Raw genomic sequence first — 15,024 nt, 5'->3', positions numbered from 1 at the left:
TGTGAGTGTAGCCTCACAGAACAACGAGCTCCACTCTTATTAACTTTACACAATTTAAAAACAACGGCCTTAATGTCTCATTAACTCATCAAGTTTACTTTTCTCAGCCAGTCTACAAAGTGATGGAAATGCATTTTGTAATTACCTCCATACAAATCATATATCCAGTACATCAGTTAAAGTGCATAGCAATAAAATAAGTTATCACACTTATCGTGTGTCAACTTGCCTGAGCGGTCCCAGGGCAAAATAACAAGAGAATGACTCTTCGAATGAATGAATGAATGTGTGTTTATTCACACAACCATAAATATTTACATAAATACCATATATACAATACAAACACCTATTTACAAACCCATATACCATTAGTAAACACCCCCAACAAATACTACATGAATAAACATATTTACATAATCACACAAACTCCCATGCTCCCATGCTGCTGTCCTCAGGAACCATACTTAAGGGTCACGTGAGGACAGAGCAGCAGGCTTATACCCTAGCTCAATCTGCATAATAATAATAATAATAATAATAATCATAATAATAATAATAATAATAATAATAATTAATAATTCAGTTTGTTTGAAGAATCGTCATACTCGTGTACTTAGTCTGTGCTTGTGTGTTCAGTCGCAAACAAGCGGACTACGAGGCGGACTGGCCCCGAGTCCCGTGCCGTGTGTCCCCGCCCTCGCCGGAAATGCGCACCTGAATATAATCAATCAATCAATAAATGTTCTTTTTACCACATCTCATATGCGTCCTTATTTCAATAAGTGCATGCATATGGAGGTGACGGCGAGTTACATTGTGGTTCTGTTCAAATTATTTAATGCTTAAAAATATAAACAAGGCGAGCATTTATAATAAAACATCCAGAGACATCCAGTTTGGAAATGAATCTAGAATCTACCGAAGTGCACAACTACTACATAACTGTTTAACTGTCGAAGATCACCTCAGCATCCATCCTGAGCATCCTATATTTTCCGTTCCATACAGGTCAAACAGAGTCAGGGTGCTGCTGTGGTGCACCTGGGCTCAATGGAAAGTCTCTGATGCAATAAATGGAACTGAACCTTAATTAGCATCAATGGAAACACCTGCGTTGACCCTACTATTTCATGTCAAAATGGCTGCTGTGAAAAAGGTGAATAAAGGTAATACATTAACTTGTCATAGCAGCTTGTATACACAAGGTGGATTAAACAAATTTTAACTCAAATATATAGAAATAAGTTAAATCAAAATGGCTTATTAGCATGATTCAACTGTTATATTTCTCTTTAATATTTGTTCATTTTTTTAGACTACAATATTGAATACTATTAACATACTTTTATTGTTACATACTTCACTTGAGGGGAAAAGAAAACATATTGTCAAAATTGCACATTCACTCAAAGTTTTGTAAATGTATCTCAACTGTGAATATTCTTATGCAACTTTGCAAACCCCCAATCTAAATTTAAATACCCTCTGACCACCACTTATCATGGAATTTAATTAAACTTTTTCAGTGATAATGTATCATAATATATCATTATTATGGTATCATAATGTACCATAATTGTTGCATACAGGGCACTGTAGTCGCATCACTACTGATCACATGCATACATTATACATATGACACATGTATGTTGAGTACAAGATCAAATCAGTCACTTTGGATAAAGCTTCGTATACAGAATTTATTCATAATCACAGACTTTAGGTTGTCTTGAAAAACAATAAATAAAGTCATTTAAATTCAAACGAAAGCTACAATTCCTGAAGGAAACGAAACAGAACAAAACACCACTCATTGAAACAAATATGCCAAATTGAAAATGACACAGTAATCACAAAAGGAAATAATAAATCTGAATAAAACTATTGATTACATATAAAGGCAACTAAATTCAAAATAAATTGTCTTCATCACATTCTCTCACAAACAGTGGTTTTATCGTCTCCTCCTCAACAGACAACAAGTTAAGTTACTTAAATTAAATTGTATGCATTTCATTAAATATATGACTACACTTTGTGTGAACTCCATTTGCATGTAAAAAGTAGCTTTCTTCACTGGCAGCTTCTTGCCATCTGCCAATAAATGACATTGTTGCAAGAAGAAAAATTGCTCTGCTTGTTACCAAAGATCCTTGTAATGTTCATGCCGATAATTGTTCCAAGACAATTTTTGCATGGCAATATCAATTTGTGGTGAGTTTTGTCAGGAATGGTGAACAGAAATGCTTTAATAGTTATCGTTTATCGTTCGGCTAGGAAAGTTGATCCTCATATTGCTTTCTGAAACAGTCTCCAGCAGGGAAAAAGTCCCAGCAACGCTCCTGGTACATCTTCCACACATACGACTCCTAGACAAGACAAGAATTCAAAGGGCATGACACAAGAAGTTGAAAGGAGCAGTGACAAAACTGTATTAAGACTTATCAGACTGACCTGCCCAGTGTGCTCTGTCTCATCTTTGTTGATAAGATACATTAAGAAGAACCTACAAAGGAATCGAATGTTAATATTTTCTCATTTGTACACACACACTCACATGCAGTGAACGAATGAGGAGGTGAGCTCACATATAATTAGCCAGGTTGTGTTCATCCAAAGTGTGGGTCTCAAACCCATGTGGCGTTGTATCAAAGTAGTCACTTCCAATGCCACATATGAAGCATTTTGTCTGCACAAAACAACAAAAAACAGCGATGAGGATTAAAACCACACTGTGCATACGTGACAGCAGGTAAAAGTATCAACTTAAAGAATTACACTGTACCTCCATGTCTTCCTTGACCTGCTCTTGTTGGTCTCTGAGTTCTCCAAAGGCGTCAATAATCAGACCTGCAGTAAGATTATGAATAAAGGTGTCAAACATAGTCTCCAAAATTTTGAAAATTTGAAAAGCATTGCAGGCCAACATTGGCTTTACCTTGAATAATAGCCAGTAGAATGACAATGACAAAGAAGAAGAACGTTATGTCAAAGACCACTCGATAAAGCTCATATTCATCTCCGGCAGGATCCTCGATCTCATCCCCGATGCCTCCACCGGCACGCACACCCACGTACATGTGGAACAGGTAACACTGCAAGTGAAGAAAACACACACATCAGATGGGAAGTGTTGGGAACATGAATGCATCACAGTGCACATTCTTAGCCCAGCAGTGACTTACCGTCATCATGTCATCACATTTCATGTCCGGTTCATCTTCGTCCTCGCTCTTGTTATAAAACTTGCGGAAGAAATTGAAGGCAACTACGGTGTAAAGGTACACCACCACAGCTAGCAAGCCCACTGTCATCATGAGCTACCACGGACAAGAAATAAACTGGGTTAGTGCATTCAAAAAGAAAGCAAAATGAACACTATAAATAGGGTTTTTTATTTGGCACTTGCCTGTTTGCCATTGTGTGTGACTGACGACAGGATAGTGCGCAGGGTCTTGACACCCATGGCAATATCCAGCAAGTGGCAGGCGAAGAAGAAGTTGTTGTAATGCCCAAGTAGAGACATTATTGTGTACCAGCAGAGATATAAGAAAGTCTGAAAAGAGGCGACAAAGAAGGTTGTTTCAGGTCTTAGAAGTAACATTATGTTCCTGTAGTATGGTAGTATAGTGTAATATACAAATAAATATACAAATAAATATAGGATTGCTTACACCGTCTGTGAACACGACGCCAAATTTCCAGATCTGGTACTTAATGTCAATGGAGGTTATCCTAAAAAGATGCAATATTGGTCAATATCCATTTTCAATGAACAATATAACTGGTGATCTTTGTCAGTTAAACGTGTATTATACCATGCAAACACAGAGTTGTCTGGTTCCTCCTGTTTCTTCCCATGTTGCTGACTCACGTCCAGTGAGGCTAAATCAACACCCAGGAGCTCAGCAATTCTTTCTCTGCCATAGATGTCTCCATACTTATCCAGAACCTGGACACAGACATAACACACCACATGAACCTGCTCTATACAGAAAAAACACCAAATTTAAATACAACTCACCTTTCGTTTGACAAACTTATCCCAGTAGTTGTTTGGGAAGGAGCTGTAGAAAAAAAGGTGCAGTTCAGTTAGAAAATAAAGCCTGTTGGTGTTTGAAATTGTTGTTTTTTGTGTGTGTTCCCACTTCATCTTGACACTAAAAAAGCATCCTAGGAGAGCACACATACGGTGTATTCAGGACCAGTCTGTCCCACTGGCCCTTGATGTCATCATCCTCAGGCTGCTCAGTGATGTAGAGGCCATCAAACTCCAGCTTTCTTGCAAGTTCTTTCTCCCTTTTAAAGATCACCAGTGGAATCTACCAAAAACAGGGACACACGTGGTAATATCATCCCAATTAACACTCTCTCATCTCATTGGTTTCACAGGTTAATGTCACTTAACAGACAACCACACCCAAAAGAGTAAAATCAAAAAAAAATTGCTGCTTTTAACCTTGCATTGTTTGGATGGAGTGCACATATTATTAAGTAATTAATGTTCTGTCTCTATTTATAAGGCAAAAGTCAAATTTTATGCATTAAATCGCACCTTGAGGCAGTTGTAGCCAATAATACAGATGAATGAGATGACTGTGTGCAGGGCAGCAAGGAAGGCCAGTGTGGGCTGCATGTAACCAGTGCTCTCCTCTAAATAGAAATAAATTGGGACGTCTTCCTCGTCCTCATCTCCCCCTTCACTCATTCCAGATCCCTCTGCCTCTTCCCCTGAGCCTTCAAACAACCCAGAGCCTTCAAACAGCCCACTTCCCTCCGACAGTCCAGATCCTTCCATTTCCTCGCCCTCAGGCGGGGTGTCAGACACCTGAACAGAAAATAACAATGTAGAGACAATTTGGTATAGCATAGCTCGTATATAGAGATGTAATAAATTCAAAACTCAATTATGGGCATTTTCTTTGACACAAGCACATAACCAAGAGTCACGGTGCTCCATGGCACACACCCACAGGAAGAAAAATCTAATGTCAGCTTTATAATGAGGATTTACAGATGATTTTAACAAAAGGATATAGAAAAAAAGCTGACCCTAGAATTAATGTAATATTACTTCTAAAATATAAGTGTATAATTGAGTATCCAAATAAAACATAATCATTCAAATCCAAAATTATCTTTTTACCTTGTAGAACAGCAGAATGAAGTTCAAGGCAAATGCAAGGAACAGAGCCAAAAAACGCAGGTTGTAGAAGTTTCTAGAGAGGTAGTTCTAGAAAAGAGAGAGAAATATTTTTATAAGCTGATTAATGAGTTGGTGACATTAGAATTATTCCAGCAAATCAATTCTGAGTAAAATACTAATACACAATACAAATGAGCCACCATGAATTTATTTCTTTGGGTTTCCAGCTCAGTCCAGATCTGAAAACCTCCTTTGCTCTTTGACTTCTTATTTTTCTTTTTCGCAGATTTCTTCGGCTCTTTAAGCTGCTCTTGCTCTTTGCCCGGGGATTCCTTCTCCGCTTTTTCTCCAGATTCATCACTGACAATCAAGCACAATAGGATTATTGTTTTATTTCATCAAGATCAAAAATCATCAAAGCTGTCATCCTGCAGCCATTTGAATTTGTCATCTGTCTGCCTTTTGCCTCTCAGCCCATACAGAGCAACCAACACCCGTATATGGTATAGAAATATCATATACGCAATATACAAGTGTACTGCACATTATGCATGGGTAGTTATATTGTTGGTGTGGTATTTCAGCAGTTAGCACAAGAAATTGCTGCATGGAAAAGATCCAAGCCAGGAATGTACCAAAGCCAGGAATCCAAAATACACACATTAAACCAAATTCATGTTTGAGTGTTATTATATAGTAGTATAATCATAATATTATATAATATTATCTGAAGTATATTGCCTTGGCTTTAAAGTCTAGTGTGTTATCCAGAGCCATGAGAAAAAGAACTCATGTTGAGAGAAAATAAACTCTGACAACAACTCAAGACTCTTACTCAGCCTTTTCAGGTTCAGGAGGAGTTTCTTCTACAGGAACAGGTTCAGGCGGTTTTTGGCTGGCGTCGGCTTCTTCTGGTGGCTGGAACAAAACAAACACAACACACATGATAGCAACCAACATTTCCCTTTTGATGATTGCTTCATTAATATTCTGTACAAAACTCATCTGGATCGCTAACCATTTAGGAACTCTGTTTAGAATTAGCTAATACTGTATTTACATATTCATATTCACTCACCATTTTCCTCTTTGTTATGGGGGTTCCTTCAGGAGTTGGAGGTTCAACAGGTGACTCTACACCCATGTCTCCAAGTCCACCTGGAGTATCAATACCTGGTATTCTCCCACCCTCATTTTCCTGAGTATCCTCCTCTTCCTCCTCTCCACTCCCAGTCTCCCCAGTGTCCGTTACACCTCCCATGTCTTGTTCTTCCCCTGTCCTTGGTTCCCCCGGTCCATCTCCATGCACATCATCCTGTGTGGGGTCTGGCATGCTTGCTAAAATCTCAGTCACCGTGATATTCTTAGCTCCCTCCACTAAGCCACCTCCAAACAGTGTTTGCCAGATCATCATAAAGAAGCCTTTGCACACATTGTAGATGAAGTGCAGTATACTCATCAGGATGGTCCAGAAGAAAGTGGACAGAGCTATTACGATTTCCTTGATGGTCATCTTTCTCACTCTGCGATATTGTCTGCGGAAGTTACGGAAGGTAAAAATGCCAAGGAAGCTTATCGTGCTGTTTATGAAGTCGGCAAAGGCAGAGCTTGATTCAGGTTGTATTTCCTCTCCGTTGCTATCTTCATCACCTCCTCCACTTGCTCCCCCTCCTTGTCCTCCCTCACCTCCACCTACATCTCCTTCATCATCCTCTTCCCCCTTTTCCTCTTCCTCCTGCTCTGAAATTTGAGAGGCTATATTCATCTCAAAAATGGTGTCCTCACAGAAGTTGACAAACATTTCCATCTTCTCCGATTCACCGCCCTCGTTGACAACATCAAAGATGAACTGTCGTTTGGACTCTCTGACCTGGGGCATCTCCCACTGTCTGCGGTTTACCTCACTGATTTCAAAATAGATGCGCTCAATCTTTCTGCTGGCACCCATTATTTCAATACGGCCCAGGAAGGGGCGGAAGTAGTTGAGCACACTCTCTGCTTGTTGTAGGAAGTTCTGTAGCCTGGTGTCATGGGGGACGTGCTCAGACAGGTTGGTGAGCAGCACTGCGATGTTGAATCCGATGTCCTTGGCAGGTTCCTGGAAGCGACTGGCAAATTCCTCATAATGGATCATGTCATTCTCATCTGCTTCTGAGCAGGACAAAAGAAACTGGATCTCAGAAGGGGTGTACTGTTTCTGACTGTCCATGGCCTTCTGGAAGTCCTTCTTTGAGATCAGCCCTCGCGGGTCTGTGACGTAATCCCGGAAAGCGTCCGAAGCCACAATGTCTTTCAGTTTGAGGAACATGTCAAAGAACTTGAGGATCATCTCCACGTTGCTGGAAGACTCTACCAACATGTCTACCATCTGGCGTGCAATTGTACCATTTACCACGTTTCCTGAATAATACAGAGTGAAATTTAAACAGTGGTTTAAAAAGGACAAGACAGGAGGCGATGAAAACTAGACAACATATAACAACTCTTACCCTCTAGTAGCGAGAGCAACATAACAACCATGTCTTTTTGTAGGTCAAGAAGCTCCTTCAGCAGACCGATCTGGCTGGAGTCCTGTGACCGTGAAAATATGCACAAGATCTTAGCAGAAAAGACGACGGTCTTACAGTATATTATTTGAAAACATTAGAGGTTTACACAGATTTATAGAGATGCGGTAGTCACTGGTGAAGTGTCAACAGTTATCACACAAAATTATTTGAATACATCGTAACCCAAATACTTGTTATGATATGAGGTGTACATTCAAAATAGTGTGTTGCACACAGTCACATTCACAACAAAGAAGGTGCTGCAAAAAGAAGTTAAATAACCAAACCCTCATGCCAAAATGTTTGACATTGACATGTTTGTCAATTATTCATAACTAATTATTATTAGAACTATATTATTTCTATATTGTGTCTATGAAAATGTAAACACCAGTTAAAATGTCAGCTCCATCTATCCCTATCTGAATTAACACTTCATGATGGTGACCATTAGATTTAAAGTTGAAGCTTCTGTGACACAAAAGATGCATCTTGGCTTGTAACAACCCATCAGTAAAAGTCTTGTCTGCAACTTTGTTGCTGTACAAGAAAAAAGGGCAACAAACCCTACACCACCTGCTAAATCATGTTTCACTTCATTATTATTCATCAAGCAAAACAAAAACTCAACATATACAGTATAGAGTATACAGTATATGTAAGATCAGAATACATTTGATGCCACTGGCCTGATCGTATTCTCTTCATATTGTGTCTGTTTGGACATACATAGCCTCATAATACTGCAGTTTTGTTTAAAGAATATGTTAATGCTTAGATAGTGTTATAAACAAAGCAACGCAGAAGCCACAAAGCAACACAACACAAATAAAAAAAAAGCATATTCCTTCAGGTTAATCTTATTAGTGAATGGAAGTTGGCAACAGAATTGTAACCCTTGTTAAAAGTGTGCACACAAAGTGTCACATTAAAAATGTATATTCCAACACCAAATAATCTCATATTAAACTCCAACAGTGGAGGTTAAACATTGGTCCCTCTCTCAGGATGTTTTGTAGTCACCTGCTTATTTGTTATGAATAAACTGATTCCACAAAAAGAAAAAGGTTGTTGTTAATATTATCAGAATAATTTATTATATTGTTGATTTTAAAATTCATGGTGATGTACATACTGCTGCTAGTTGTTTCATAAGGTATAAGACTTTGTAGTGACAAAAACATTGCTGGAAATTCACATTATTTTATTAATGTGGTACAGTATGCAAACAGTACATGTTTTTACTCAAGACGCACTGACCTGATGAAATATCGGTTTGTTTGTGTGTGTTTGAATAATCTATTTTGATCTAAAAGGCTCATTTCTAAATCTGATATATGGCAACAAAGTTATAGTGTATAGAAGTAGCTAATGACTGAGCCTACTCACTTCCTTCCCATCTTTGTTGAGAGTCGCTCATGTGCGCTACCGATCAGGCAGGAGTTTACAGATTTAGCGCACTGGGAATAATATCTATCACAAATTAATGTTCTCATGTGAGTTCTGATCACGTTTTAAAGTTGGGAAATTGTGTTATGCATACATTTTTTTTTACAAATGTCCTCGGACATAAGAGGTGTTTCTATTTATTAAATTTTTTAAATGTTTTAAAAAGTGTCCAGACCATGTACGTTATAACTGAATAGTGCTCCATTGCAGCCATATACTGTAAATACATCCTTAACTTTGTTTGGTTTGTTTCATTTTAGGCATTTTAAATGTTCCAGTGAGAGCCAGTTGATGTTTTAGGGTACCTTGTACAACCACACCCCATTTCATGTCAACAATTTTATCTTCAATCGTGTTCAACGCCTAAGTAAGACATTTCGAATCAAGTATTCTAACTTCATCTTTAAAAGCAGGTGAATATAAAACAACCTGATAAGAGAAACGAAGACGGAATAAATTACAAACTAGTAAACACAATATCACATTAATAGATAAATAAAATGAATACATACTTTACCCTGCATTGACCATGTGGAAGACAGTTTAAATAATAAATTATTAAGTTGTTAAAAAAACATTGAATAAAAAAAAAAGAAAAAGAGCATTATTACATTTTCAAAGCATTATCATTTGCAATACATTAAGTGTATGCTGAGCTGGGAATGATGAAGTATGGCTCGGCTCTTAACTTAAATGTATGATTAAAGGGTTATGCATGCATAAAGCTGTGCCATTAACCTCAGTCATCCACATAGGATGACTGCACTGTATAGAGTGGAAAAGTCATGTGATTGCCCTCCAAGTTTTGACTTTTCATTTGAAGCAAAAAAGTTGCCCCATATGACCTGAAACCATGACGTAAACAGCACAGAAATGAAGTCATGTCATGATGTGTAATACATAAATGCATTCTTTTACAGCAGACATTTTGATTTGTCACAGGAGGAAGGAAAGGCACAGGTGTCACTACAAGATTAACGTCTTATCTTCAATAGGGAAATTATTTTTTTCATTTAGGTACATATATTACATATTTTACATATACAGGCCACAGAAATACAATCACAACACACAACACCGCACATCGGAGCAGTTAGGTATTCAGTATCTTGCTGAAGGGCAAAAGAGATAAACTGACACCTCTCCAGGGGCTGCGGTCTGTGGTGGATTTGTACTGGCCACTCTCTGGTTTCCAAGCCAAGTGCCTATGGACTGATACACTCCCCTCTTAACATTAATGATGACTCCGCTTAATTAATTCAAGTGTCCCAGTAAGCCAAAGCAGTGTGAAAAATACCAGGGCCAAAGTAATACTGTAACAGGTGAATGGAATTTAGCCATCATTAATGTTATTATGTATATCTGTGCTTTTCCTACTGTGACCTGTCAAAGTTCTGTCCATTTAGAATGATGAAATCCAAAGTATCTTTGCTCTCTAAATGTAATCTGCAGGTGTATTGTACGCAGCATATGCCGGCCACCTATTGCAAGCGTGTTTGCTAGCAGGCTTGTGCCAATATAGCTCTTTTCATGCACATGTAAGGACCTTGTATGGTTATACAGTCTGTATATGTGCGCAGCACTGAACATCCACAGAAAGAAATTCCTAAAGACTTGGCAATGAACTTCCACTAACATAGTGCACAGTGACCCACATGATAAACTACAGAGAGCCATGATGAAACTGAAATACAACCTCAATGCACAATCAGGATAACACTTAAAAGCAATGTGCCTTTAATGGTTACCATCAATTGCTGGTCACTGAAAATAAAATGTGTCATGAGGAGGTCAGAGTTGTGTAACAGATTTATTCTGTCAATATGGATCATAGGATCATAGGAATGTGGATTTGAAATAAATCCACACGTGAAGCTGCAGAAAGGCAACACTGAATATGTGTTTATTTCAAATTGAATATTTTGAATTTGGAAAGTACAGTCGTATGTGCATACCTGTGCCAGCTTCATCATCATGTGGGCAAAGACATGAAGGAACCCGACAATGGCATCCCAAAGCCTGCTGTGGGCCAGGGACTGCTGGTTGCCAGTGCATGGGCCCTAAAGAGAGAAACTATGTCTTACACACATGATAAACGAAAAACAGGTGGTGTAAAAAACATGATTTGTTTCAGTTTTACCTGAATGTATTCAGTTAGACTGTTGAAAATCTGCTTTGCTACTGTCATAGCTTTGGAGAAATTCTTTTTGCCTGGGTCATCAATGACGTCCTTGCCAGAGTAATACCAGTAGAAGTCACTGATAGACTCCTTTATTGGAAGAAAGTGAGAGGTAAGTACAATATTCCTATACTATAAAAGCACTTAATACTTAAATAGATTATTCACCAAGGCTAAAGGTCTACTCTCTTTAATAAAGTACTTACAGTGTCCAGATCATCTGATTTTCTTGATTATTTGAGCTATCAAATAAAAAACCTTTGGGACTGAAAATCCATGATTGAAGGTTGAAAGTTGGATGTGTGCAAATAACCAATCAGCTACACATTCAATAGCACACCCTGCACAGCACATGAGGTTTGTGCAACAATATAATTCCTTTAAATATTTCATTTTAACATTAGCAGTCGCACCTGGAGTCGGAGGAGGTAATCTACGGTACAGATGATGATGTTGATGGTAGTCGTGCTGCCTGTCTGTGTCCGCAAGTAGTTCTGAAAATCTGCGGCAACACAGAGATCATTTTTGAAAAGTCGGAATTGTTTGAATGTTTAAAACTCCATGTGAAGTGTGTTGTAATCCCATTTGAAACACGAGTCACTCTCACCGTTATTGTGACCCTCACAAAGCAGCTGCAAGAAACGGAAGAGGTCGCAGGTGAACTCATCATCTGCCATCACTTTCTCATCTAAAAAAAGAAATCAACACAAGTTTGAAATGACACTCTGATATCGGCATGATATCAAAGCTTCGAACAATGCTAGACAATTACTGAAGCAGCTTGCCTGAGTATAAGCAGAGCGAGGAGAGTAAACACATGTATTGCACGACTCACCGTCATCTCTCGATGGATTTTAGTGAAAGACAAGACAATAGCCACCTCTGACTGGGTGTTGCATTTTTTGCGATAAATTAAAGAATGAGCCACACTACGTTGTATGAATAATATCAATCAAAGAAATACAAATGACTGCATGTGGCAGCAGAAACACAAGCATGGCGTTAGCTTAAACTTAAACGTCGCTGTAAAAAATGAGCACAGACACATACAGGACACACAGTCTGCTACAGTCACATGAGCATGTTTAAATGAAGCTGACAATAATAGTGTGCGCTTGTACAGATAAGAAGACCGTATTAAAACAGTTAAAAGATTGCAGTACTCAGGGGCGGACTGGTCAACAGGAGTTTACAGGCAGTCTGATTAATCAACCTGTCAACTTTAATATTTTCAAATTTTGCATAAACAACATACAAAATAAGGGATATGAGGGAAAATCAGGATTTTGAATCCATGATCAAATCATTGTACCATTTTAAAATATTCTGCAAAAATAGCATGTATACTGGTCATGTACTTTTTGAAATCCCAGTCCACTACCGGTGCCAATAAAAACACACACAGACACAGAATCATGCAGCACACCAGCAACTTTGCTCTAAAGCAGCAGAGTTAAATGCTGGAGAGGTTGGGGCATTGTCCATCAAAATGCTGAAAGGAATCCAGCGCACGGTAAAATATATTAGAAAAAAAGGACAGTGGATTCTTTAGCTAATGACTTTTCCAACAGACTTGCACTCATCTTTCAGACTAAACTGTTAATCTCAAGAGTTGGTCTAACTTAAATCTACCAGAATATTTAAAATCATATTCTGATAGATGTGTGCCAAGTCTTTTCAAGCTCGATACATACATATTACAAGAATAATAGTGAACTTTTTATGAGCAGAAAAGACCAGATTCCATTCATTGCCTTTTGAAATGAACATGAAATGTGAGGAGGGACCCGAGCTATGAACATGAAAGATGGACAGGGGCATCCAATCCTCTCTTGTGGTGGAATTTCCGTGTTAGAAAAAAAAAAAGAAGTAGATGGAGCAAGAGGGACAGGGGATAGAAAGAGGAACAAGAGAACAGAGAGGCAGATGGACAGTAACATGATTTACCCCGATCTAGGTTCATGTCTGAGGACCATGAAAGGAGGGACAGGGGAGAGGTGGCAGTGATCATGGGGAAGGGAGAGAGGATCAGTGTGTTGACAACAGTAGAGGACTAAGAGATGAGGAGGGGGAGATTAACATTCCATGGCAAATTCATTCATTCAGAAGTTCAAATGACCCTCCAGAATTAGATGACAAAGTAGGTGATGGCTAATCAAGTCAAACTACTGAACATACTAAGGAGAAGGACTTGAACTAATTCCAGTTAAATTACATAATTACATATAACCATTTAACAGTGTTAATAAAATGTATTGTTAGCAAACTAATCATTCAATTCAAATGTGTATGGTAAATGTTGCAGATGGAACATGAATTAATAGTAATGTTCAGACTGTCTTGAATCTATCCATTAATTCATGACTTATTTTGATTGAATCATTTATTTTTTTTATGTTAATAGTGTTGAAATACCTGATTTACAGTCATTAATAATAAAAAAACAAAACATTAATTTTCAGAGAGAACCTTTTTGAGATTTCTAAACATTCACAACATTCAAGTCTAGTGAAGACAGCCAGATCTCTTGCACACATAGAACATCTTTTTTCAGTCAACAAGATTCCATTCGGTTCTTTTGGCACACAGTTGCCAATCCTACATCACCAATGTTGCAGTAGTAAGAAATTACAATTATATTATTATAAACTTGTTGTTGTGGCATAAAAGTAACAGCAAAGTAAAACACATATCTACAGAATATGCATTTCTTTTTTCATTCAGATTGAAATGTGTGCTATCGTGCAGGCGATTGTGTAACTATTCTGTAATGAGATTGGTGAGGTAAGTGCTTTTTAACAATGTAATCTGCACCTTTAATGATGCAGATAATATTTTACATGATCATATTGAACAATGGCTGCAGTGTGATGTTTGCCTGCTGTGAGAGTACAGAGACTTACTAGTGCCCTCTTCTGAAACCATGCCCAGTCCCTCGGCCTTGTTCTGCCTCTCAAAGGCATTTAGATCCAGGACACTGCAGAGAAAACAATTTTAGATATGCATCCACCACTCTTCAAATTAACACACTTAAGATGTTTTACCATTTAATGGTTGGAAATTGTCATTTAAAAAACTGACCAGCATGTCTGCATCAATGCTTGGACACTCAAAAAGAAGCCTACATCCTTCTTATCCTTTAAGTACTCCAGCATTTTCTGACAAAAACAGAGGGGGTAATCCAAAAAATTCATTTAAAAGGTGACTTCAAAGTCAAAATGGCATGTAAAGGGCTAAAAGGTTTGTTTTCAGAACACATACCCGTTGAACCTCGCTGTTACCACCATTAAGGATAGAGATACCCAGCTTCAGGGTTGTGGTCACCATTGGGCCCGTCTCACCTGCAGGAAAAATACAGTCATGTGTGAAGTGAATCACAGTTCAGGCAGGTTTGCAGGCAAAAAGTGATGGGGAGCAAAGCTACCTTTACAGGCACTGATCATTTGCAGGACCATCTCTGCAGCGCCACGATTATGAAGTCTGGACTGCTGATACAGGAGCCTTTGTTTCTCCATTTCTTTCTCCTGTGGACGGTGGACACCAACATTATGAGCATTTGCTGATATTCAATTTAGAAAAACAAATGGATAGAGTGGACTCTTTCAGATCAGATATTTGATTAAATATTCAGTGGTAGTCTTTATTACAGCAGGAATGGTTGCAGAATGTAAAGTTCTTCTAAGTTTATAATAATTACCTTT

At 38.2% G+C, this 15,024-nt stretch overlaps 1 protein-coding gene across 2 annotated transcripts in view; it reads right to left on the bottom strand.

Annotated features, from left to right (window-relative positions):
- Nucleotides 1–1,680: 1,680 nt before the first annotated feature.
- Nucleotides 1,681–15,024, bottom strand: part of LOC104924595 (ryanodine receptor 1) — a 46,208-nt gene continuing 32,864 nt past the window's right edge. The window contains exons 82-108 of one of the 2 annotated variants that reach the window (XM_019253217.2): nt 14,748–14,847; nt 14,585–14,664; nt 14,405–14,481; nt 14,227–14,300; nt 13,271–13,288; nt 11,931–12,011; nt 11,737–11,825; nt 11,285–11,413; nt 11,100–11,204; nt 9,657–9,662; nt 7,636–7,717; nt 6,225–7,546; nt 5,982–6,064; nt 5,347–5,506; nt 5,147–5,233; nt 4,556–4,828; nt 4,192–4,322; nt 4,025–4,067; nt 3,819–3,952; nt 3,675–3,735; nt 3,410–3,556; nt 3,186–3,320; nt 2,939–3,095; nt 2,786–2,850; nt 2,589–2,689; nt 2,455–2,506; nt 1,681–2,369 (exon numbers count right to left, since the gene is read on the bottom strand). In XM_019253217.2, coding sequence (XP_019108762.2) covers nt 2,274–2,369; nt 2,455–2,506; nt 2,589–2,689; nt 2,786–2,850; nt 2,939–3,095; nt 3,186–3,320; nt 3,410–3,556; nt 3,675–3,735; nt 3,819–3,952; nt 4,025–4,067; nt 4,192–4,322; nt 4,556–4,828; nt 5,147–5,233; nt 5,347–5,506; nt 5,982–6,064; nt 6,225–7,546; nt 7,636–7,717; nt 9,657–9,662; nt 11,100–11,204; nt 11,285–11,413; nt 11,737–11,825; nt 11,931–12,011; nt 13,271–13,288; nt 14,227–14,300; nt 14,405–14,481; nt 14,585–14,664; nt 14,748–14,847 — 3,888 coding nt within the window. In that variant the 3' untranslated portion in view covers nt 1,681–2,273. The remainder of the gene's footprint in view (nt 2,370–2,454; nt 2,507–2,588; nt 2,690–2,785; nt 2,851–2,938; nt 3,096–3,185; nt 3,321–3,409; nt 3,557–3,674; nt 3,736–3,818; nt 3,953–4,024; nt 4,068–4,191; nt 4,323–4,555; nt 4,829–5,146; nt 5,234–5,346; nt 5,507–5,981; nt 6,065–6,224; nt 7,547–7,635; nt 7,718–9,656; nt 9,663–11,099; nt 11,205–11,284; nt 11,414–11,736; nt 11,826–11,930; nt 12,012–13,270; nt 13,289–14,226; nt 14,301–14,404; nt 14,482–14,584; nt 14,665–14,747; nt 14,848–15,024) is intronic. The other variant, XM_019253218.2, reaches the window with a different exon arrangement.

The sequence above is a fragment of the Larimichthys crocea genome, chromosome XXII, assembly GCF_000972845.2.
Source record: "Larimichthys crocea isolate SSNF chromosome XXII, L_crocea_2.0, whole genome shotgun sequence".
NCBI lineage: Eukaryota > Metazoa > Chordata > Actinopteri > Sciaenidae > Larimichthys > Larimichthys crocea.
Note: the sequence above shows the minus strand (reverse complement) of the source record. Positions and strands in the feature narration are given on the sequence as shown.